The sequence below is a fragment of the Motacilla alba genome, chromosome Z (assembly GCF_015832195.1).
Source record: "Motacilla alba alba isolate MOTALB_02 chromosome Z, Motacilla_alba_V1.0_pri, whole genome shotgun sequence".
In the NCBI taxonomy this organism is placed as follows: domain Eukaryota; kingdom Metazoa; phylum Chordata; class Aves; order Passeriformes; family Motacillidae; genus Motacilla; species Motacilla alba.
This window is the reverse complement of record NC_052046.1, coordinates 28,334,868-28,361,497: the sequence shown is the minus strand read 5'-3', so window position 1 is coordinate 28,361,497 and position 26,630 is coordinate 28,334,868. Positions and strand designations below refer to the sequence as shown.

General features: G+C 38.4%; 1 protein-coding gene across 6 annotated transcripts in view; it reads right to left on the bottom strand.

Annotated features, from left to right (window-relative positions):
- Positions 1–5,002: 5,002 nt before the first annotated feature.
- MCTP1 (multiple C2 and transmembrane domain containing 1) overlaps positions 5,003–26,630 on the bottom strand; it is a 215,661-nt gene continuing 194,033 nt past the window's right edge. For 3 of the 6 annotated variants that reach the window (XM_038125803.1, XM_038125804.1, XM_038125808.1), the window contains 4 exons: positions 14,360–14,469; positions 11,565–11,674; positions 8,082–8,179; positions 5,003–7,020 (listed from right to left, as the gene is read on the bottom strand). In XM_038125803.1, the coding sequence (XP_037981731.1) occupies positions 6,949–7,020; positions 8,082–8,179; positions 11,565–11,674; positions 14,360–14,469 (390 nt within the window). In that variant the 3' untranslated portion in view covers positions 5,003–6,948. Of the gene's footprint in view, positions 7,021–8,081; positions 8,180–10,369; positions 10,495–11,564; positions 11,675–14,359; positions 14,470–26,630 lie in introns of all 6 variants that reach the window. The other 3 variants (XR_005255497.1, XR_005255498.1, XR_005255499.1) reach the window with 3 other exon arrangements.

The window sequence follows — 26,630 nt, the reverse complement described above, 5'->3', positions numbered from 1 at the left end:
TACCAGAGCATCATCTTAGGAAATTTGCATCATGGGGTTGAGTCCACCCATGCTGAACAGAAACTAAAACTGTGGTTTCCTGTCTAGGGCAAGTGCCATGCCTCAAACTGAGGAGCTGCAGCAGGGGAAGCTTCACATCAGCTTCACATCATCTGCATGTCTGTACCTGCCCTCCAGCAACCTTGCTGAAGCTGACCTCTGTCCCCTGCTGGCAAAGGTCAACTTCTGGCAAGTGTTCAGGGCTTTACTGACACCCCTCTTAGCTATTGCCTCTATTACCAGAGTAAGACTTCTTTTTGAGGTGGGAATATGACCTCCAAACACTTCTAACAGCTTATGAGAAATTGAAGGTGTTTTATCAGTCCTTGTGGAAACATAGTCTTCATTTTAGACAAGCTACCACATAAGACTGGCTTTCCCATCTGTTTCCTTTGATGAGTAGGAAGCTTTAATATCACCTGCTCATCCTCTTGATCCCTCATCATGTTTTAGCTGTGGGTTTGGGTGGTAGGATGCTTTCAGTTTTACTCTGAACATAAACCATGCCAGTTTTTAAAGCCGTATCCTGCTTCCATCAGTCAAAAGACACTTGATTTTCGAAAACTTGATACACATCCCCACCCTCCAGTAAATCAACTGCACCACTCAGCTTGGTGTCACCTGCAAATATGTCGAGAGTATGCTCGATCCCACTATGTCATTGATGATGATACTGAATAGTATTGGTCCTAGGACAGGCCCCTCAATCACACCACTTACTACTGTTCTCTATTTTGGCATCAAGCTGTTTGTTGGATTTAACATTTTGGGTGAAGCCATCCAGCCAATTCCTTAACCATCAAATAGCTTGCCCATCAAACTTCCTCCATTTTAATGTCACAGGCCTTAGAAAAATACTTGTCCACCTGATCTGTGTCCTCTGGTTTAAGCAGCCTGGTTAGGAGTTAAGATTGAAAAAATATTTTTTCATATAATAGCACAGTCTATTATATGGAGTCTATACGTATTATATTTTAGCAGTTCTTTCATGGCCAAATGTCTGCCTTTGGTAACAGGCTGAATAGGTCTGAAATTAGGAAAAAAGCTGCCAGCTGCATTTACACACTGAACGTCTGCACTAAGGAATTAGTTTTAAAACATATTATTTGTAAATAACATCAGAGTTTACACATTTCTTGTCATTAAGATATGTGGACTTGCCTTGTTGTATGAATGTGTGATATAAGGGGAATGGCTACTGTCCAGTATCAGCTTACTCTGTACAAAGGAACTGAAGTTTCAGGGTGGGAACTGGGGTTTCTGAAAACTTAGGACTTCTCAGTTAGCTGCAGTGACATATGTCAAGTATCTTCAACTGTGTGTTCATACGAGAAAGAGGGTTTAACATTCAGGTTGATATGGAGAAGGCCCAAGGAACTCCTTCCTTCTCTTGCACCATTATGCATTTTCGTATTTTACACCAATATTAGCACTCACAAAAATGATGAACCAATACACTTGTTTGAGACAAGGCAGCTGGGCAGATGCTCTATAAAGCTCTTCACAGGAAGAGCTTCATCTCGAGCCTCCTCTGTTATATCCAAGATAGTCTCAATTACTGTCAGCCAAGCACAGCAGCTCTGGGACAGCACAATTCAGTGTTCAACTCTATATCCTCAATAATGCGTGAGGCCAATTTCCTACTACTGACTAACAGATGCAAACTCCCTGCATCATACAGGCAGTGTGCACCTGTGATTCTCTTTTGACTCTCCCTTCACTTTATCAGAACTTTGCTTTATCACAACTTTAAAAAGGTAAACATAAACCCTGGCTTTAAACTTCCTGGCACTTGGCAGCTTTGACACCAAGTGACGGCAAGTGTCAGCTAATTAAAAAATTAATTTCTTTTTCAAATGCCACTCTTTGTTATGAAAATGTCTACTCAAAGTGCAGCCTACACATTACCCTGTAGAGAAGGAACCCAAACTGGAAAAATCATAGTGCTGTATTTAATTATGAATCAGAGGATTTTACAAAGAACAGTAAACTGCATAGTGAAAGGCTATTTTCTGTATGGAGAATAGATTAAAACAATCCTCTTCAACCCCAAGCAACCCATGCTTGCTACAATTGCTAATTTTAGACATTAACTTCATAAACTACAGGTTTTCTGCTTTGGCATGCATTTATATTAATTGTTTTCCCCCCACATCAAATGCCTACTATGACTGGATGCAAATCACACAGAGGTCCAAATCCTTCAACTGGAGCAGAACAAAACTGCAAATTTAGACATTTTAGAAGCCAGTAACCAACAGCAAGATGCATGCATATTGCAGGAACAGTTATACAACTTACAGAAATTTCTTTTCCTTTAAACTTAGATTTTCATTTCCTCCACTATACTTTTCTGCACTCTCATAGAGAACAGCTTCAAGATATGTCACCACCAAGGAGTGAGGAGTCAACAAAGTCCGAATGTGTGAGGAGATTGGTCTAGGGAGTCACTGTAGGTCCAAGAGAATCAGAGCTGATGAAAGACAGGTATGTATGACTGCCTAATGCAGCAGTGAGAAAGCAAACATTGAGCCTCAGGTAGGAGGTATGTGAGGGAAACCTGAAGTGCTGGCTTGAAACCAGCAGCTGAAGCTTTGTGGCCTTATTGTCAAGGAGTTGTATGTATAAAAAGGTGAATTAGTCAAAGAATGTGGATGAGGAAAAGCAGCCTATCAAAAGAACAAACAGGGAGAAGAAGCAGGAAAGGATGACATGGCAAACAGTTTCTAGTTAAGGTTTAATTGTTAGTATCTGTGGTGACCAGGAAATGAAGAGTTTGGTCATGTAGAGAGTGCAGGCTGAGGTGGACAAAAGGAGAGAGGGACCCTTTACATTGAGAGGCCACCTCCATGGCATGCCATCAGCAATGAAGTTAGGAAGAGGTGAGGAATGGGGTGGCTCTTGGAACTGTGTGAATGTAACTGTGGTTTTGAGCTGTCATAAGCATGTCAGGGGAAAGTATGTATCTGCATTGTGAAGAGAAAACAGGAACAGCCTGCTTCTAGCATTATAATCCATTCTAAATCTTCCTCAACTCTTTTCCAATCCTGTCTTCTCAAAACTGTACTCTGCCTCAGCAAATTGCAGTAAGTGAACTTTCTCCTAAGTAAGAAAGATACTTCTAGAAACATAGTGCAGAAAGACTTGTCTTTTACTGAAATCCCAGTCCTTAAAAAATATCCTGCAAGAATTTAAGATATATCTTCAATTGGTAGTTGCCCAGTTGGTAGTTACCTTAATTGATAGTTACCCAATTTTTCAGTAAATATTTTATTTAAGCAGTTCTTCCCCATTTCTTCTTCCCTTTTCCCAGCAGATGTGTTCAGGAACACTCAGCCTGAAGAAGACAAACACAGGGTAGGAAAGGTCTTGCTTTCCTCTCCAGGATTGTTTCTTATGATCAAGTCATTATCTCATGACTGTAAACAACAGACTCCTCCTGATACAAGTACACTTGCTTGTTGAGCTTGTTACATGTCCCAGGGCTAGAAATCCTATGGGGAAGGAAAATATTTTTCATTTTTTTCACCTTATTTTTTCAAGAGGCAGCAAAAATCCTCCTTTTATGAATGTAACTCAAGGATATACATACCCAGCAATCTGGTTCTGAGGTCTAAATTTTTGCAAGTCAGAGAAAGGGTCAGCACACCACCCTGCAAATCAGCAAGGTTGGTCCCATAATGTGGCAAAAACAACTCTGGAAAAGAGATTTTTTGTTGTTGTTGTTGAGTACCCAGCGCAACAAAAAGCCAATACCTTTTGCTGTTGCCATTCAGTGAGGAGGTGGTAGAGGCTTGGAGCAAACTCGGGGAGCTGAGGTGCAGATGCAAGCAGGTCAGTGTCAACTGAAGAGTTTCTGCCACAAAGCACTCAATCTCTGTGTAAACCACAAGTCAGTTAAACCACAGTTTGGGAACCCTGCCTGCTGAGCAGAGAGCTGCAAAGCTTTCCATTATGTTTTGTAGCATGTGTAATCTAACAATGATGAAAGAAGTAAGTTTTTTTTTTACCTCCTTTGCTCCTGGATTGTCACATGAAATACCTTAGCATTATGCAGTGTATTTGCTGGCAGCTCTTCCTCTTGTTGGTAAAGCCTATGCTCTAAGGGACCAAATTAGCTGATAGACTGCAGACTACTTAATTACTTTCTTGTTATTCACTGTTGGTTTAATTGCAATTGGAAACAAAAACAAAACTTGAGCGTTATTGCACTTGGATTTAAAATATTAAGTTATAATACAGCAGCTCTTCCAGTGAAAAGCTCATTGCTATTATGAAAAATACTTAGGTGTTCCTACAAAGAGGAGCAACTGTGAAAACAGGATAAGCAAGCTCTGTACTGTGAATTATCAGCAGGAATGTAACAACAGCCTCTCAGATTAATCAGCCTTAGTGAATTCTGAGTGCTCTGACATCCAATCTAAATATGGACCCCAACTAAACTACTAATTTTCTATGAACTCACATAAAGTTAAATTTTATTTACTGAGAACAGAGACAATTTCATGATTGTGAAATGCCTTATTCTTTTTTGATTGTTTATGAACAGACAAACTGCTTTCAGAATAAAGCCTGCCAAATCCAACAGGTTAGAAATGGACTTCAGAATCAGTCTGGAAAAGGAAGATATGTTGGAATATTCATGGCATAAGACAGGATTGGCTCTTTACAGAGGCCACCTACACAAAGCAGCATAGACAAACTACAAATAGTGAAAATGGGTTCACTCACAAACTATTTAAACTGTGATTTTAAATTGTCTTGTTGTGGCATAATCATTTTTCAACAAACATATGTTTGTTGTCTCCCCCCCCCCCCCCCCCCCGCCCCCATCACCATCCCTGCATGTTATGGAACTTAAAATACTAAAACCCTGCACAAAGAAATTCACTTGCCCATCACAGCCCTCATAGGAAAATGACAACATAGGATTTCAAAGACAGAGGCTTCAGAATATCACTAATAGAGTGATGCTTAGAAGTGTGTTTAATTCTGGAAACATGCATAACCAGCTCAGATATTACCACCAAAGTAGACATTTGAAATTGTGTACAGAAAAAAAGACAAGAAGAAATCACACGCAGGCTGGTGGGCAACATTAAGAAGGTACAAGGCTTGCAGTGTATTAAAGAAATGTGCAAAACTGACAACAGGCAACAAACATTCACATCTTGTTGAGTCACAAATTTGGTTTTTTTTAAAACAAAATAGGCTGATGAGTGCTTCTGGTTTCACCAATAGCATGTTGCTCTTCAGATAGGATACAGCCAAAAGGTTACACAAGCTGCAATTAAACTCTTTCAAAGTCATGATGTAACAAGAGCTTGTTTAAGTCCAAGGCTTTCTACAGACCATTCATTTGATTGACATTATTTTAAATATACAAAGAGAAGGATCAAAGTAACTGTCACATAAGAACTTGGCTATCAAGTTCTTGTGAAAGAAACAAAGAAATCCAGGATGATCCTTCATGAGCAATGCAAGTGGCACGTATTTCTTTGGACAAATACATATTCACATGTGCTTGCAAAGTATTTCTAAATAGACTTTTCAAAAAGTATTTTTAGAATAGTGCAATATAACTTTATCTGCAATTGCAACCAGTGAGAGGTAATCCAGAGAGGACCACAGCCCCCCTTAAGGATGCAGTCCTGTCACTCTTCCCCTGGGCAAAAAATCCCCTTTAATGTCACTGGGAACTAATAATGAGGAGCTGTGCACAGGTAGTCCCTCAGGAATGAGTCTCTGCTCACTATGTGGGGAGCTGAGTGTGGAAGTCTGCATGCAGCTACCAGAATATATCCCCAAGTACTCGTTATGCAATGGCCACTAAGACATTTGAAATGTAAATGTTTCTCATCTATGTTCCGTGTAATTTATAAGATAATGCATTTTCCATGCAGTAGGGAAAGATTGTATCAGAAGAACTGACATTATTAACTAAGGAAAAAGCCCTGGTATATCAGTTTTACCACAACTGCATTTTTTCCTCTAGACAGTATTTCACATTGGTAACAGGCAATGTTATACAATAAAGCATATTAATATGATCTTGTGATTTGAATGAAAAACCTTTTCTGCAAGATATCCATATTAAAATAGTTATGTGCACAAAAAGTGTTCATAGCATGACACCCAAAGCAGTATGGAATTAGTTTTACCCATTAGAGCTAAGCTATGTAGTACAAATGAAGACTGCTGGTATACGTAGAAAAATATGACAGGCAATCAGTTACAAACTTGGCAGTATTTTGAAACAGAGATTTTTAGGTCTTACAATGGAATGATAAAGACAGCAGGAACTGCTTTTGGGAGCTCCAGAAAGAGATTTGCACTTGGTGTTTCTCACTGTCTTGTAAGCAGCCCTACCACATAGAAAAATGTTGCACCAGGAGTTAACATCAGGGTCTGAAATTTAAAAAAATCTGCTAAAACATAAGTGCAGTAGGCTCTACTACATTGTATTTCTCTTGCAATACACAAAACATAGAAAATTGTAATGATGACTTCCTGGATAAAAATATTAATGCTCACAAATAAAATATGAGAAATTTCTGAGTCAGATTTAGATGTTTTGTAGGTTTAGTTCACATGATTTGACTCTCTCATGTATCTTTGACCACCAAGTAGCAATATATAGTCTCCATTTTAGATTGACTGATTTAGCGTGTTATATTGTTTCTAATAAGGCTTTAAAATGACAAAAACCCTACTTTAAACAAATGTCATTACAATGAGAAATAGATTTTCCACGAGAAACCATTTTCCACCTTTTAATACTGTTACAAAATCTCCCCAATAGATAAAAAAGGCAAGATAAATAAAAATCAGAGAGAAAGGAAATGCTTCTTAGGCTTGCTCTTTTCTCTTCCCCTGGCAGACACTGGTCTCCTCAACACATGAAGGTGGCTAGGCAGGATTGTTTCTCTTTCTCTTGCTTGGGCTGTGAGTAGGATCTTGTTTCAGTTCATGGTATTGCATCTGTTTAAACACAAAGTTCAGAAAGTTGTCAGGTGGCACTTGTTAGGAAAAAAGAAAGATATCCTTTTTTATCTGTTAGGGGAGAAAAGGTTAAAAAAAGAAGACCTTCCCCCTAAAAACAACACTGGATTTGCAGATGTGATTCACCAACACCAGAATGACAGATCTAGAATAAGAAGGAAAACCAACACCAGGAAAATCCTACCAGGAAATACACTGCATGCTGATGTAAACTCAGAAAAGACTAGGGTTTTTTTTTGTTTTCTCCATTGGCTCTAGCAGACAATAAACACTATCATCTTGACCATGTTGGATACCATTCTTCATAATGTTTCTTAAAAGCTTGGTTATTTCTAAATGCCTACCACAGAGGGTATCAGATATAGAGAGAGTGTTTGCACCCGTATCTCCTACTTAATACCAGCTCTGAACTGAAACTAGAAATATGGGAAGTCTATAATCTTTGTGACACCAGATGTGATTTATGTGCTCGATGCTATCTTAAATCTTGCATGCTTTCTGGGGATTGTGTACTGCATCATAAAAGCTTGTAACTCACAACCAGCTTTTTTTTTCTTTTTTTTTTTGAAAGGAATTTATGAGCCCAGTGGAACTGTGGCCACAGCAAAAGCTTTCACCCCTTAGAAGGGACAGGCCAAAGTGTTCTCAGAGTGCTAAGCAATGCTGTCTGCCTCTTCCATTATTTGACCTCCCTGTTCCTTCTCTGCCTTCTGAGAGCCACAGCTCCAGTGTTTCCTATACAGTGCCTTATCCCAGTCAGATTCACATCGTGCTGTATGCTGTTTAATACAAGCTCTAGCTACCATCTTACAAATACTTGTCCTTCTACTGATTGTTTCTAAGGATCCTAAGAGGCACAACCAACGCAGGAACTTCTTTCTCATTGGATAAAGATCTCGCAGCCTCCTTCTGGTTAATGGACTAGTGTCAGCTTGAGTTTGCAATTTCTTTCTGCCAAGGAATATAACAGTAAATCAAAATAACTACTTGAAAAATAATAATAAAATAAAATAAAATTCAAATCAAATAATTATACACACCACTTGCACATCAGAAGGGACTCTGGACAGAAAGTCAAGTAGCTCGTTGTTATCAATTGCATACGGATTTCGAATCTTCTTTGTAAATTTATTGATGCCTGCAAAAGTGAAAGTTCAAATGTTACTATCACAAGATAGAAGATATCGAAAGATACATACTTTTGGCAAAGTTTTAAAACAGATTTTAGGATGCATTCTGAATCCTAACAGTAGCACTGAATGAATGCATGAATCGTAAACTCAGGCTCCAAAGATTGGACTCTGCATCTGTGGTTCCCTGTTTCAAAATGCAAAAGTTCTAGGGACATTTTCAAATTCCTTCAATATATATTTTTTTAAGGTAACAGAAACTGTGATTATTATGAGGAAGTTGGGAAAAGTAGAGGCATAAAAAGTACTTAATTTCTGTAACAGAGAAGATGAGCAGAATTTGGCTTAATTGGAGGACATAAGATTTATATAAGATTCAGAAGATTCAAGGAAAGTATTTTTCATGCTAATGACAATGAAACACATGGGAAGCATGAAGTCTGCATCATATGAAAGCTTTAGAGGAGTTTGCACAAACCTCTGTGTGAGAATGACAGATCGAGACGAGCTGATGGCAGTGCAGAGGAGAGAGGATATGTCTCCCTTAGACATCGTGGTCTTATAATGCCTATTGAGAATTAGTATTCAGAGCACCAAGAAAAATCATCCACAAAATAATCAGGAGGCAGGCTTTTAAATTAGACATATTTTCTTAATTACAAGTCAGATTCATACACTTTGAGAAACTGGTCTGTGGGCTCTGGGAACACATGTAAAAAATATGGACAGGAACGGTGCAAACTGCATTGACTGTCATGTGAGCAGGAGAAAGCCAGGACACTATTAAAAATATGCCTTTCTGTGTAATTTATCCAGGCTCTATCAGATATAAGATAACATAGTTATCTTCCACAAAGTCTTTGGTGCCCCAACTTTTCAGAAAGATTTAGCAAGGACATAAAGCCTTTGGATAGAGCATGACATAAAGCCTTTGGATAAGGCATGCAAGACTCAGTGTCAACAACATCCACAGCCTCCCACTGCATGAGTCGTCAGTTCTGCAGCGTAGATAGGAGATGCTGCCCTCCTTTATATGGTGTTGGATAGTGAGTGTTGAGAAGGAACATCTGATCTTTAAACACCTTTGTTTAAGAAGACCTTCTGCATCAGCAAATGCAAAATTTAAGGTTGAATGCCACTGTTCATTGTACATGGCCACTGGATAGCCCATGGGTGAATTCTGGTGGTTTGATCTTACTTTATCACATCTGATAAAGAAAAATACCAGTCAGCATGTGAAACTTCAAGTGCTGCACAGATGAGAGGAGACACTGCAGGAGAATCAGAATACAATAAGGTGATTGGTCTTTTCCAACAGTTTGAAAATTTTCAGATTAAAATAATTACAGTTTTTTCCACATAAACAGCTGTAGCTGTTACCCAGACTCAGCATCTTCATCAAGGGAGATTAGGATGGAGAGGTGGATTCTGCTCCACCCCACCTGACACACCACATCTTCAAGGACTGGTAGTCTCCACTGGGAGAGACGCATCCAGGAAAGGATGGAGAATTTCTTGCTAGGGCAAGCTGAAAGGGGCAGACCCGATGGATGCACAGAAGAAAGACAGCTATACAAAAGATGACACATAATTTGAAGAAATTTTTATTTAAAAAACTCTGTCTTCCAAAGAACAAAATGGACAGATGCTGCTACAGACCAGCTCAAACGTTCCCACTGAAGTAAGTCAAAAAAGAGAAATCATTGGCTTCCCACAGGCCAGATGGATGAATACATTGAAGAAATATACACAGGAGAGGCTAGAAACATGCAGTGATGGAGAAAATAAGTAGGTGTTTGGAATACTGCAATTTTTGAAGGGACAGCTGCTCAAGACCATTCTCAGCATGACATGGCTCTGTGAGAATTCATTTCACCCTGAGGAGGTCTGAATTGTGGGACCTGCACCTATGCAGTACTTGTCTGATCTCCTGCCATGATGCAAGAGAAAAAGATTCCTAAAGAAGGGATCCACATACACTTGCTGAGTAAGAAGTCACCTGAACTGAAATGCAGGAGAAAAATGTGGAGTCAAAACCTCTAGTGAACCAAGGGTCTTGAAGTTATGTGTACATAGCCTATGTAACTTGAAGGCAGGGAGGGAAGAGATGCAGAGAGTGCAAGGTGCATGTATAATAATATATGCTTACGCTATCCATCCACGGTTTGGGAGGCTTGGGAGTTGAGACTCTGCCTTACCTGAAACAGAGATATTTCTGTGGGAGTATGACACTTCCAGAGGTATGAGCTTTTCAAAGAACAGTTCTGGCTCTACAGTTATGTGGATCTTGGAGGTATTATGATCTCAGATTATTGTATCAAACCTGATGTAAAAAAACAAGATATCAGACCTGTCTGAGAAATTAGAGACAAATACTTTGAACTTCCTATGTGCGTGCTAGAAGAAATGAAATTTTGGGAACAAACTAAGAGTTTGGGTTACACTTAAGTGATGCATGGTATGGGGGAAGAAGCAAAAGTCAAAGACAGGAAAAGAAAGGAAGCCCATATGCTTGCTTTTGTTCGTTCTGTAGAAATACTTTTGTTCATATCTTCTTTATTGTTTTGGCTATGATCATTTGAGGAAACATTCTAAGAAAATTACTAATAATGACTGATAAACAAAAAATAAATTCTTTGGAGTCAGTACAATGATTGGATTTTATGCTGTCTCCTGAATTCAAAACTTTTTCACAAAAGGGTGACTGCTATTCTTCAGAAAGAAAATCTGGCCACTGATGTAATTGAGACTGTGCTCTTCAGAAGTCTGTGTTACTGGGTAAGGGTACAGCAGCTAGTGGTGTAAGATGTATGAAAAGATATACAAATGAAAACCTGGAGCATTATTTACAACAGATGTGGTAACAGTAGCTTTTTAAAATCAGTATAAAGAATAGATGTAGGCACAACTAGTGAAAGCTTGGATCAATTGTAATTCCATCCCCCTACCTGCCCAGAGTTTCTGTTCATTATCAACCAGCCTTCTGTCTAACTAAAGGTGACTCCTTAAACAGGTTTCTTGCTGCTGTGTTTGCATATACTTTCACAAGATAAAGTAACTGCAGTAAAAAAGGCGCATTGTCCTAAATGCACTATGTAGATTGAAATGCCTCTGTTTGTTTATGTGGTGAAAATAATATCTAGAGTAATATCTAGACAAAGCTACACTTTGATGTATGAAGAATCCTCATAGCTATATGTTTATAGTATGATTAAAATGCCAGCCAAGAAAAATGCATTTTGCAGGTGGGCCTAACTGTTGCTGTTAACATGTCTAATTCCATTATAGGGTAGCTTCATGACCAGAAATACCAAAAAGTAGTGTCAGTGTAAGTCATACATTAAAAACCAGGCTTTTAAAGCAATACAGATAGTTTAAAAGGGCTTTACTTACCCCAGACAAGGACAATGTATCTCAGTGGAACGAAATACAGGATGATGGTGAACACGGAGAGGGCAACAATTGCCAGCCAGCTCAGGAATGGGACAGTCCAGTTGAATGTACTAAAGAAAAATTAACAAAAGTCAGAACTGAAGAAAAATAAACAAAAGTCAGAACTGAGGTTGGCCAACAAAGCCAATAAAAGAGCAAAGGACAGTGGAAGAAGTGTCAGTTTCCACCAGGAAGAACAATGAGTCTACTAATGGATGCATGGAGGCATTTGCCATTCATCAGGGAGAGCCTGGGCCTGGATCCAGTGTCAGTAGAAATGAAAGGAGGTCCTAGCTTTGCCAACTTGCTTGCTGAATTTCACCTCCCCCAGCCCAGCAGTGCACATCTGCCAGGTGAATCACTGCTCTGCTTTTTGGAAATCTCAGTGCCTAATCCCAGATTCAGCACCAGGAAAAACCCACAGAGCTCCCTACTTGCCAAATGTACTCGCACAGGCAATCTCCATTCCCTTCTCAATACCGTGGTAGAGTAGGATACAGTAGTTGGAAGACTTCTGCTAAGGCTTTCTTGTTTTATCTCCTCCCTATTCCACTGTAAGGATAGCACAAGGAGTTAAAGGCTGAACAGAGACATTCCCCTCTGTCTGGGGTACAGGTACACTCCTCAGCCAGGTGCCTTCCAGCTTTGGGGGAAAAGGAAAAGGCAAGTGCATGGCTATGCGAAGGTGGAAATTCATCCATGTGCGTAAGAAGGAGAGGGCTAGGGAAAAAAAGAAAGGAGGGGGTAGAAGAGTTAGACATGAAGACAGGGATAATGCAACAGCAGTGGTTGAGGGAAGAAATAAAAAACCCTCTGGATGTCAAAAGAAAAAAAAGATAATTAAAAAAATCTGAAATAAGCAAATGTTATTTATCTATGAATAAAGGAAGAGAATTTCTGAGATTCCATCAGAGTTCCAGGACATTACCTTTCCAAAAAAAGTCACAGATAAAAACATCCTCACTAAGGGTCTCAGACTCTATTCTGATAAAACTCTGCTGGTCACCACATTCTGCAAAATTGAGGTGTGAGGGAGAGTTAATGTATCTTGAAAAGGGTGCTGTGGCTCTCCAACTCCTGTGTTCAGTGAAGAGAGAAAGACCAGATGATAATTTTATACATACCCCATAGGGACATTGGTTAAGGGGAGCTTGGCTGACCGTATTTGTTCCATGAAAGCACTGCCATCTCAAAAGTGTTGCATGACATTTACCCAGAAGGATAATGTGGCTTTAAATCTAAATAGTCTAAAGTGTTACTACTAGCCACATTCTCAATCAATGTGATTACATAATTTTGGCTTCTCCAGATAAATAATTGCAATTACCTGAATTGCAAACCATATTTTTCATAATGAGCTCTGGCTTCCTGTGTTTATTTGTCTTCTTTTTTCCCTGGCAATTTTGACATGTCTCCACTAACATTATGTTAGTGTCACTTAGTGTAGGACGCCTCTCTTTATCCTCAGGGGAAACCTGGTCTTTTCCCCTTTTCTGTAGGCATTTGGGATGAACAGAAGGTTGAGGGTCTGCTCATGTTCCTGTGACTCGGCTTTGTGCAATGGATCACAGACACACCATGATGTGTGGGAGCACTGGCTCCTCGCTTAGCAAAGCTCCTTATGGGCTGTGTTAACACAGCATTCAGTACAGGTTTCCCATTACAGTTTTAGGAACAAATTACAAAGATTTATAGTCTCACTCAGTTTACAAAATTCTGTAGCTCTCATCTGGTATACAATAGAACAAACCCTACCTCCAAAATGCACAATTAAAACTACTTAATCATCAAGACAACTTCCACAAATAGCCTTTTTTATAAAGGACTTTTTTCAGAGACTGGTTCATTTTTCTAACTGGAGAACTTGTGTGATACAATATGCTTGCACCTGCCTGCCCTGCTGTGAATACAGCCTGCCTGGAATTGTCCCTAAGGGAACACTTTTCCAGGCTTTCCTATTAGGAACTTTGCTCTTAAATGAATAAATGGAAATGTCCTTGTCGTCAAGACTGAACAGGACAGCATTAGAGATGATCCTCAGGATTCCTGCAGACTGACCTCTACCCAAGGCATAGGTTTCCTAAAATTCACTTCCAAAAGTGAATCGGGTACTGGTGAGATGCTCTTGGGCAGAACACCAACACCTCTCCATGTTTTGCAACTGACAGCTGTAAGGTGTCTTTCTGGAACCTGTCTGACCTCAAGTAATAAACCTTGTGCTGTTGTCCATTGACCATGCCAGAAATACACCAATACATTTCCTGCAGTAAATCTCAGAACCTCTCTTTCTTAATGTCCAGATTTGTTGGCAATTTTTATATATTATATATTAGGTGTTACAAATTACAAATACTCTCAAGGAAAGGTTTTTCTGACCAATAAATAAAACTTCCAGCAAGGGATCATATTTACATCTTTAAAATATGAAACTCCTATTCAGTTCTGCTTATTTCTTTTATCAAAATTGCATTTTTTATTATCACTTTTAAATAACAACCTTACAACAATATGCTCTTTCTATTTTACTTAAAAACCTTACTTTTGATTTTTGTCCCAATTAATATAGTTCTAAACTCCAGAATTAATGTAAGAGAATTTCCTTACTGAGGGCCTCCATAAAGCAAAGTAAATATAGATGAGTTTGAACGATGGATTCCCCTGGAATAAGTAAGTAAAAATCTAACATATTATATCTCTGCATGAAAAAGATGTTAAAGAGTATTGGAGAGCAATCCAGAACCTGTGTCAGCACTTACTTCTTGATCCTCTCACCAAAGGAAGCAATTTCATCTAGGATATTCTGGACAGTGACACACACCTCCTGGATGGCATAAAGTCTATTCATGAATCCTTTCTTTTCACTGTCCTAAATAAAAGAATAGGAGTAGTTGAGTAAAAGAATTTCTGACTGTAGGAAAAGGATTGTGTAGCTATCAGAGAAGTTTCAAAAGGTCCTATGTTACAGATTCATGTAAAAGAATTGGTAAAATCTGGCTCATGTAAAAGAATTGGTAAATATCTGGCAATAAGGAAACTATTTCTTGTCCTGTAAACAGCGCTTATTGCAACACGTATGGTTTACTAATATGCTGAGCTCCACACAGTTTTGTCTATCACTGCATTAATTTCTAAACCCATATTTGAATAAGCCGTGTCTCTAAGTTTTAAACATGCTGAAGGTGCCAACCTTGTATGTTGTGTGCTCTTTCAAGTGACAAGAGTCATAAGGTGGAATAAATGCAGTTTTTTTTAAAATGCTCGTTCTTGAGCTGATGTAAGTAGAGGAAAATAAACATTTCTGGCGCAAGGTACTGAGCAAGAAACCAGAAAAAATCAGCTCCTGTAGAGAGCTGTTCTTTTTCCCTCAAAATATCTGTCTCTAAACCTAAACATGTTTGCAGCATCTAATCCACTAACAATACTGTTAGATGGGATTAAAATGAAGTATCACCATGGAAAAAAAATAAATAGTTTCTCTTGATTTTTTCCCAGACCACAGATAAGACAAAAGGTTATGTTCAACATTTCCAATGTGTTGTTGCTGTATTACCCTCCAAGTGTGAATGTGATTATTGTTTTCTGAAAATAAGAAATGGAAAGAAAATTTTGTACTCTTAGGACAATATTTCATTAATGAAGTTCAACTTTTTGTAATCACAAACCACATGATACAACAGTTTCTGTCATTGACTCCAAAGTTCAGCATCTAAGAAATATATGTTGCATTTAATTTTTCTTTTCTTCCCCTGATGCATAACTATCAGACAGAATATTTGTTCACTCATTTTGCTAACATTTTTGCTATCTTAATAAATTAGATTGGGAGAAAACATAATTTATCATTTAATCATTTCAACATTACTGGTTCACTGACAATGGTGTTGTCAAGATTACCTGTGAAGAGTTTTGAAAGCATTTAGTTAGAGAACACAGGTTATCTAAAAAACAACCACGAGAGAAGCAGACAGAGATGAGAAAACTAATTTCAGTGATTAAGTGTAATTTATAAACCAAGCACTTCAGAGAAAGCAAAACCACCAGTTTCTTAGGCAATGTGAAAGACCTTATGTTTCACATAAGATTAATAATTATTATATCACAAAGAAATATTTTTGTTTTCTGAAAATGACCATAATGGATCAGAACCAGTGATATCAACTACATCTAGTGCTGTACAGCAACAGAGTCATTTATGTAAGTTATTTCCTTAATATTAACTGCATTGTTGAAGCCTTTGCCATGATGCTATTACTGTCCTCAGGTGCACAGTTTCTGAAGATGTGCATCATATATCCAGCATGCTTCATTTGTCATCAGGAAACAGGCATCTGCTCTATTCCTTCATGTAAAACACATACTTCCAGTATAAAATTCTCTTGTACAGCAGAAATGAACAATAAGCTATACAGGTATTTTTCTACTTTCTAAATATGTATACCCCTTGCCTATTAAGTTTTAAGAGGTTCTGCCCTCCATGTAAATTCATTTTGTTTATAAATAACTTGTGTGAAAAAAGAATTATATCACTCTAACAAAACCTGTGACATATCCAGAACCCAAGTGGGGTTACATTCAAAGATCCTGAGTCTGTTTTAATTTATAAGTATCTCACATGATAAATTTGTACCTTTATTCATGTCATGATTTAGGAATAGCACTCTCCAATTTAGTGCTCCCCCTGAAACTTTCCAAATCCTCCTGCTGCATGCTCACTCCCTCTCCCTCCCCACCCGGTGGTGAGCTGGAGAGGAGAACTGGAGGCACAAAAGATTGTGGCTGGGATAAAAACAATTTACAGGGAACAGCAATGAGATACGGAAATGAACAACAGCGACAATATGAAAAACAGAAGTGTACAAAAGAGAGAGAGTGATTTACATGAGAAACGCTCACTACAGAGCCTGACCCGCCTACAGCCACACCACCCTGACTGCTCCCTCAGGCTCGGAGCCAGCGCCACACTTACTCAACCTAAAGGAACCCCTCTTCCTGGAAGAGAATCCCTTTCTCCTGCCCCCAACAATGATGTGAGATGGTAGAAAATAACCTCTGGGTTCTAGCCATCCCGCCTCCTGGCTACTGCAAAAATTCATCCAGTCCTTGCCAGAACCACACAATCAAAAAATATATCAGTTTTAAATCACTTCCCACAAATACCATACAGACAGAATGAGACAGAGAAAGGATCACTATTTCCAACCCACTGCACCTTCTGAGCTTAAAGGAAATTTGTTGACATATTCTGAGGCATGATTAGACAAAACAGCACAGGAAAGAGGAGGCAATCAGAGGAACCATGGTTCATCTTTGCTTAAAATATTCCAAGTATTCCCACACGTCCCACAACTATTGACTGTTTTTTATTTCCTGCTCCAAATATTTGTGTAAAAAATAAGCTGGACTAGGGAAAAACTGCCGTTATTTTCTTCAAGCAAGATGCCATGTTATCAAATACAACACATGAGCTACCTAGAGTAAACCAAGGTTCTTAATAATTAAGAACACAATAATTAATTAATAATTTTCAAACACTACTGGCATTTCCTTTCCAGAGAAAGATGGTGTGAGAGACTGGAGGAGATTAGTGGCTTGAAACATTTCAGTTGCATGAATGGGATAAGGGGTAAGACAAGCCTTGTCCTGCTGAGGCATTGCTGCATCCACCCCAGCCCAGAGCCCATACCCTAGCCCTGCAGTGGCACAGTGGATGCAATGTTCCAAATCTGCCCCTGGAGCTCCTAACCCAGCCGCAGAGTGGCTACCCCCACCTGGGGGAAGGGCCCAGGAATGCCAAAGGGTACTCATGCTAGAGCATGAGGTAAGCACTTGACCACTGGAACCACCAGTGGTAGGCATATTTGTTCTTTTCTATATCTCTTCTGTCTTTCTCTTTGTTCTTTTTCTTCCAATTACGTCTTCTTGAAGTTTAAGTAACTTAAAATCAGATGGGTTGGAGTTTGGCAAGTTGAATGGACTTGGTGCTTGCTAAATTAATGCTTTGTAAAATGCTTTATGTTGATTCAATGTTGCATTAAACTTTTGCCAAAGTTCCCAGATTTTCTGAAGTTGCCAGTAAAGTTTTTGTTGTTTTGAATCTTGAGGAATATTTTGTCGGTATTTCTCTTTTGCATCTAACTCTGGGTAAAAGAAAAAAACAACCCATAAGCCTCTTTAAGGGGACTCAACAAGAGAGTTCTGGGGCCTTGAAGATGGGCCGTGACTGGAATTGACTGGAATCAATTTCATCATTTGCATGACTACAACTCCCAATTTTCTGGACATAATTGTAATTTAAATAGGAGATAAAATTTATAATGCAACGCTAACAAAGCTTAATACAAAGCTTTTTTTACTGTTTTATTTGTGTGATTTATTGGTTTGCAGTAGGCAAACCAATAAGGTATCTGAAAAGCAAGAGATTTGCTAGGCCATGGTTGTGAGCACAAACTGTGAAAGCAGAGTCAAATTGATGCTGATGGTATGACCTGAATTTTAAAAAGGGTATGAACCAAAGTAAAGACTGAGAAGATGTCCTACTCTTCTTTCACAGGAAATTGTAAATTACAGATTGATATGCTGTTTGGTGAATAGTAATATTTAACATTTACATACTGATTTTCAGCCAGAACTATATTTTCCTTTTGGTGAAACCATAGCAAAACAAAGTCAATTACTAGCTCTAAACTATGTCAAGTTAATTTACACAAATCCCTAAATAAAATCCATGTTATGTGAGTCTTTTTATTCAACAGACTGTTCTTCTAACACCATGACAAAACAGGCTGATTTAGGAAAGGATTATATCTGTAACCACAAACCTCTCTCCTCTCCAAGTGAAAGTGCATTTAAAAACCAAACGTTTCAAATGACCAGGAAAGCAGGAGAAATAAATAAGCCAGACTCAAAAGTATACTCTGGTAAAGGTAACAGGTTTAAGCCAGAAAAGTAAAAAAAAAAAAAAAGAAAAAAAAAAGTTTTAAGTACAGAGAATAAAACTCTGAACATTTTATGGTGGATAGCTGTCCTACTAGTAACTTCTAATTTGGAGAGAAAGGCACTGATCATAAGAGAGTTGCGAGAATAGAAGCGAATGCTGAAGGCCAGGATACTGGCTCCAAGAGTGGGGAGTGTGGGGCAGTTCACTGCCCCGCCAGGCAAGGTCTGACCCCTTCCCCTACTCATAGGCATCCAAAAACACCTCGAATATCAACGTTTCTAGGCTCTGTCACCTGTGGCTGCAAAAGCAAAAGTATTGCCCTTCTGCTATCAGTGAAGAACTCCTCTGATCATCTTTGACTTTTAGTAACAAGCCAAAAAAATCTCTATTGCTTAAACAGAAGCTTCTGTGAGAAAATTCTTCAGATTATTTCAACTAATAATTGGTTTCCAAAGTAAAGTCCATAAATAGGCACCCACATCATCCCTCAGCAGGAGACTCAGCTATACACAGGGCTCTTAACACTGTGGCAGACTTCCTTTGTGGACTAATGAAATAGATCCAGAAGTAGTTGGTAGTAAATGCATTAGTCCTTTACTGGCAGGAGTCATTAGTACTGCCCACCGCTCAAAACCCCACCTCAGTAATTACCTTCCAAAACCTAACCACTGCTGTCTGTGAAGGCCACAAAGAAGAAGATAGTAAGCCAATACTGTTTCAGCTCTGGAGGCCTTTGATCTCCTTAAAGTCTCCTGAATCTCTATCAAAAGGCTCAGATCTGGTGACGGATATCCAGTTAAGTTTTTGTTTTATCAAATGTGGGAGACAGAAATCCTGTTCAGTTCTGGTGAGCAACACAAAGTACTCTGAGAAATGTTCGACTAGCAGAGAGGTGAAAAACAAGTCCTGTAACCAGAGAATGGGTTGCATGGCTGGTGTGTGGTCACCATGTGCATGGGGCACTGATTGTTTGGGGAGATGCACGGACACGACATGATCAGAGAGCTGCAGAGAGCTGCTTGGGGAAAGGGACATGTGAACCGCAACACTGTAGTGGCAGGCAGCTAATGTACACTGGGTTTGGTTAAGTTTGGAGCATAGAAAGGCTTGGTTTGATGCAATAAACAATCTTCTTCAGAGCAAGCAAGAAGGTCTGTGTGTCTTTGTTCCCCATTGCTACAATCACCCATTACCCAATTCTCAGGTCAATAGAAGGACAGACAACCATGATGATATTGTTATCTTAAAGCTGACTGTGGAAGCAGGTCTTGAGGAAAAGCTGAATGGTCTACAGGATCTGGAGTGGTGCATGATGTGACTTGAGACTGGCCTCCTCATTACATCCTATAATGAACTGAGAGAGTCAGGTTATTTTAACTGCTTTTCCCCCTTGCAGGCTATCACTCATGGAGCAGCACAACCACATTATTCTTCCCAATTCTTAAATTGAAAAGGTATGGGAAGACTCTTGGAGATGTTATTGAGATATTCTCAGTGGGACCTTAATGATTCAGAAGTTCCCACCCTTTCAGTAAGACAGATTGTAACTCTTGAGACTTTCACTTATTTCAAATAGTGACGGAGAGCATGTCCAGCCGACAGGTACCTGCATATGTTCTCTTTCCAGCATCAGCAAAATAAAAAACCTGTCTGGTACTCCTTCCACTCTGAAAAGGACCAGCAGGAGCAGCCTTCCTTAAAGCACGGGCACCATTCCATCTCAGACATCAAATCCATGTGTTATGTAGATAACCAGAAATGAGCTTTTAAACTTGGGGCTTCAACTTGTTATGAATAGAGTCAAAATTCATAAAATAATAAATGTTATAGTGAATGTAATGTAGTTATAAGTGCAAAGTATTATATAAATAAGTTAGAAATAGTTACAAGAATTAAGAAGTTGAATTTTACCATGAGGAATCTTGTCTGGGCATATTTTAAGGAATCAAGGAAAAGCAGCCTACAAGATTGGGAAACCGGCCCGACACACACATACCACACAGAAGGACTACATTTACATGTGAAGTAAAAACAGCAGCACAGAGTTTCGAGGTTTCAGCTGAGTAAAGAATTATGCCATCAGCAGCACACCTGGCTGCTGACGATGGAGGGAGGGGGATAATACAGTTGAGGAAAATCCATTCAGGCTTGTAGTCTGTTTCTGGGAAATCTCTTAACATGCAAGAGATTTCCAGTAAGGGACTGTTTGACTTGTATATCTCCCCAGACATAGAGTTTTGTGTATTGCAAACACGGTTCTTTCAAGTTCTGTCTAGCACAAGACAAGAAGTCGATGAATTATTCCCAAGACATCGAGAGCTGGACCATCCTTCATCTGATAGCATTATCCTGGACCAGAGAAGCTTTTTGGACTCACTTGATTAAGAAAAGGACAAAGGACATCCTGGCCCACAGCAAGAAAAAGAGTATAAGAACTGAACTCAAAATCACAGTGGTGTGCCGCTCCACTCTGAGGCAACCAGGGCTCAGAGCTGCGTAGCGCGTCACCCAGGGTCAATTCCCGGGCTAGACTCTGTCCGATTCGTGGCTGACCCAGATTTTGTCATTCGATCATGAAATAAATTTTATACTTTGTTATTTTATCATAATTTGGCTCTTGCAAATTATTGATTCGATTTGATTGGCAATTTCATACATAACAAACTTCACCCATATTACTGGGCACTACACCTTAAGTGACCACATTTTTCAGATACAGCTGTCTACAAATGCTCAATACATCATCTTTAAAATCTTTGTGCTAGCATGTGTCTTTATGTGTGCATGGTGATGAGGTCTGAAAATTAGGCTCATGCCCAATTGAAAATCAGGCTGAGGATTATAAAATATGCAGAAAACCACATAATAATGAAGAGTAGAGTTTTACAGAAAGAAATTATATTTGTGGTCATGATTATTAAAAATAGAAACCATAAACTTTGACTAGTAAGATTCCATATTTAAAACAGCAGACAGTAGGCACAAAAGAAATTATATAAACATGTGGAAGAAAATACTGAAGACTCAGAAAAGAAATGTTAAACAGAGCCTTTTTTCACGATTGCCCGGCCTTTGATAAGATCTGCAGTTGAAGACCTGGTGTGATAAGGAGCCATGAGCCTTTGATAATGGGCTGTGACAGCCCATGATAGTGGCAGTGAATGCTGCTGGCCCTGCTGTTAAAGGTAAGTGAACTGCAGGGCCAGCTAACTATGACCTGTCAGGGGAATATCCTGTGAATACAGTGTCCATGGTCCCAGGCTGAGTGGAACTGCCCAGTCGCTGTCATAAAGCACACTTAGCTTCTATATGAGTGAGTGCACAGCAAGTTTGTCAGAGCCCTCTTCACCAACAGACAAAGGAAGAAGGATCTTCACAGCATGCCACAGATTCTTAATGGTGATTACCCACCTTTCTGTAGTTCTTTGCTTTTCCCTACTTTTCTGTTTTCTTTCTTGCTCTTTCTTTGATTATCACTTTGATTATCAACATTTTACCTCCTTTGTGTCTTAATCTCATTGTGGGTATATTGGAATCCTGCCCCTCCCTGTGTTTGCAGTTTAGGACACATTTCCAGATTGGGACAGACTCGCAGTTTATGAAGACACCCCATCTGTGAGCATGAATAATTTGTGGGGTTAAGAATAACTCTGTAAGAATAACTCTTAGCAGTGGGGTTGGACTAGATATCTCCAGAGATCCCTTCCAACCCTACGAATTCTGTGATTTTGTGTGAATATTACAACAGTCTGCTCTTCCTCAAACAATACACTGAGAGTTGATAAAAATAATTTTGAACCTTCTCTGACTTTTTGGCAGTACCACTTATGTAATGAATTAGATTTTTTTCATGGACTGCTGCAGAGCTAGAAGATAAATATAAAATTGGGGGGAAATATGCCAAGAGCTACAGTAATAATTCTAAAGAAAAAGAAGATATTGCAAGCTTTCCAGAGTAAAGAAATAACACTGTAATGGTAATTATGTAAATTATGTTTAAATTGAGATTCTTTACTAGTGCTCTTTATTTTCTCTTTCTTCCTATCAGATTACACAGTGTTGCCCAGTGCTTTTTTTTTTTTTTTTTTTTTTAATATGATCTCCTTCACTGCACTGCATTTGAATACTGTAAGGACAGCTCTCAAGAAAAAAAGCATAACCATGGAGGCAATAGAGCCAGTTTATAGAGGAATGTGCCATCCCACCTAAAGGTGTGAAAATTTATATTTTCCTTGCATGATACCTTTCTGACTAATACTAAACTTTTATGAGGTATTAATTTCATATATACTCTAAGCACATGTATTACTTGAAAAGGGTGAAAGCTTGTTTGTTCATGGTGATAGATTTGGGAGCAAAAAGTCAACAAAAGGCACAACTTTTGCTTTGCATTTCTTGGCCTTGTTTTGGAAGGAAACTCATAAAACTAAAGTGCTGTAGGGTTGAGCACTGGGGTGATTAGAATACACACAATGAATATGCTTTAGGTCAATGTTTTAAGAACCTGAAATTGTTCTTTTGAATGTCTTTTTCTTCACCCCTTTGACTATGCTTAAAGAAGGGAAGACAGAATAGCTTACTTTACCTGAGTCAGAACAACACTGGAGCTTGACAGTGATCTCATTAATACTTCTTTTGTACCCAGCCACATCAATGTAATCCAAAAGAGGCAAACACAGAAATCATGGTATATTGTGTATCAGCTGTTTGCAATAGTTTATTTAGTCAGAATGTAGTCCTGGTATTCTACTAAAGAACAAACTTTGCCCATGATTTTACAGTTGAATTTGTAAATTCCAGTGGTTCTAATGTGTTTACCCTATGCTGAATGAAAAGCACAATTAATAAGGTGGTCATTAATGCAGCTCTTCAAGTTCTATTATACAAATGTGAGGGATGATAGACACAAAAGTTAAATCTCAAAGGTCTAATAACACTCAAAATGTAAGGAAAGAGCCCACTAGTTTTATTGGAAAGAGTTATTTTAAATAAGAAGAACCTTGATATGCAAGAGCCTGGAAGAATGGTGCAATGAAAACAAGACCTACCAGGTAGTATAAAAATTCTGCATGCAGGTAGGGATAAAAGAAACAGACAGAGAAACCAGAAGGGGAATGCTGAAAGACTGAGCTTAGCAAAACATCTGAATCATTGAGATAATCTATAATCATTGCTTATCTAAATCATACACACATATTTTTGTTGTCCACTCAATCTCAATAAGATAATCAAAAATAATCATCAAAATAATACAGTACTCTGTTTTGAAAGTTAAAACTAGTCTGAAAATTTATCTTTCAGTAAGTGCCTATACACGTGTCACTAACTGATACGCAGGGAACTGATATGCAGCACTACTGCTGTAGTTATCTAAAATTTCAGTTACAATTCTGGAATACATTTTCTTCGATGTAGCAGAAGTAAAAGTTAATTTGATATTTTAGTGTATGTAGAAAGCAGTTTTCATTTTCTCCTTGTAAATATTACAGTGTTAAATGTGTTTTTGCACAAGGGACAAGATTAACTATTCAGGATTACCTCCACCTGGGCTAGGACACTCTGCATCAAACTGCAGATTTAGATTTACTGTCTCTGGCAGTTTTCCAATCCTGTGTTGACAAGATATTGTGATCTTAGAACTCTTAATATGCCATGCACCTAAACAAACAGCTCTGTTGTTTCTCTCTCAGACTCCCCACTATTAACAACATCTTTATATCAAACACAGAAAAAAGTAATTTTGTATTGCAAAATTCATGTGATCACATCTTGAACTGCTCATGTTTTGTTCACAGAAATCACAAGACATTCCCTGAAATGTCCTTACCCAGCTAGCACATTATGGTATGAAATTGCCTGGGCTGAGCAGAGGACTACAGAAATGTCTTTACTGCTAGTACTTGCTGCCCAAACAGTGCTTCTTTGGAACAACTAATCCAAACTTTTTAATGTCTGTTTTAGATTTCAGTGATTTAACTCAATGGCAAGGTGCTATGGGAAAAAAAGCCAAACAAAACCATTTTCCTGGGGGCACTATGTACAGAGCAACTGCACAGAGAGACAAAATTCTTAGTGGCTACATGTTATGTTACTTCCATATTCTGAGCTCAACAGAGTCCAGATGGCCTACACCAGTTGAAGAGCAAACCCTAGAATCTGAAACACTTAAATGCTGTCGAGTGATCAATCATTAGAAATATGATCTGGAAGAGAAAAATATTATACTGCAGCTCATCTAAACCAGCAAGTGCAGATTATCCAAAATACTTAATTCCAAACATGAACCTAGAGCAATGAAGATAAAAATAGCAGTATGTGAAATCTGGTTGGCGTTGTTTTTATGAGTTGAATGCTTAAAGGGAGTCATCTTGAAAGCACTTTGGGATTGAAAAGGATGGTCAAAAGAACTATGAATATTCAAAATCAAAAAGAACAATTCCATGATCATAATCGTTGACTCTGTTACTTTAGCTCAGAAGAAATCCTACGATGTCTAGAGCAGGAAAGATTACATGATGTTCTAAAGACAGCGGATATATAAATACACATTTCAAACACCAGGCAGAGTTATCCAAGGAATGTACGAAACTGATAAACTGAAGAAAGAAAGAAAGAAAACAAGCCATTCAAACCCACTCCTTTTTTACATGATTCCCCTGGATAAATGTTCAAACTCTGCTTTTGGAAAATTACATAGTGAAGAAAAATAGTTTGGAATTTGAGGCAAAGCAATATAAAATGGAAGAAAACAGCAGCATCTAGAAAATAAACCTACAAATGTACAGTGGGCAAGGCATGATGAGTGAACCAAGAATTCTAGGGTGTCTTTTAAGAAAATCTTGAGAACAACATGAAAGCACTCCATTGCCCACTTTCTATGCTTACTTCATGGGAATCAGAAAAAATACCCCCAAAGCAAAGCAAAATAAAAAAACCCCAAAACAACGACCAAATAAACCCCAACCCAACCAAACCCAACAAAAAAACTCCATGAAAACCCAAGAAAGCTCCCAAAAATCCCCAACAGACACACAAAAAACCATACAAAGAAAAAAAAAAAAACAACAACAAAACCACAAACCAAATCCCACTCCTTTTAATTTGTTAGGAATTACTGACATTTTGGAAAAGATCTAAATCTGAGCCATGTAGAGAAGATGGGGTGGTATCGTGAATATGCAAAAATCAAAACAAAAGGTAATTTGTATCAATGTTATTTTAATTTCTGCCCACCACAATACTCTGTTTTACATTCATTTTAAATATGCTTCAGCATGCTAATTTCTCAGAAGTAAAAATGCACATATTGATGTTGGACCACAATAAATCACACTCTGACTAAAAACTGTGAGAGGTGCTCACATTCAACTGATGTACTGCAGGCTACAATATCAGGAAAAAAAAAAAAAGTAGCTTAAAAGCATTTATTTGCTTAAATGTCCATTTTTTTTCCCAGAAGAACAAATATTTGTAGCTTAGGTAAAGGGTTTGACTGTACACTGCATGTATGTATCTGTTACTTCACAATAAAAGATGTAGAAAAAGCTGCTAGCTTGTCTTCAGTGACTTAAAGTGAGTTTCCTTCTAGAACAGAATAATAAGACTTGCTGACTTGAACTAATAATGAATGGAGCTGCTTTAGAAGGAAAAAGGAAAGCAAAATGTTGTTAAAATAAATACAAAAAACCATATGATTACTGCAATGTTGGAATGCCAGCTGAAAAAACAAATGGCAGGAAATAGGAACAGTTGTCATTCTTTGGGAATGACTAACTCAGCCACTGAACACTCATGACACAGGAAGCATACTGGGTCACAGATGATACGATTTATACTAAATCTTGCAGCTAAAGAGGAAAAACACCCAGCTGAGATATACTGAATATAAAATAAAACATAAGCATTCAACAGAATTTATCTGCTTTCCTGAAGAAACAAATAACCAAAGTGCTTTAACCAGTCACCATGTGACATGTATTTCTCCAATTTACCTTTTTTCCATCATCCTATAACTTGCATAGTGCCTATTTAAAAACTTTAAAGTACCAAGATCAACAGATACACAAATGCCAGATGAGGAGGGCTGGGAA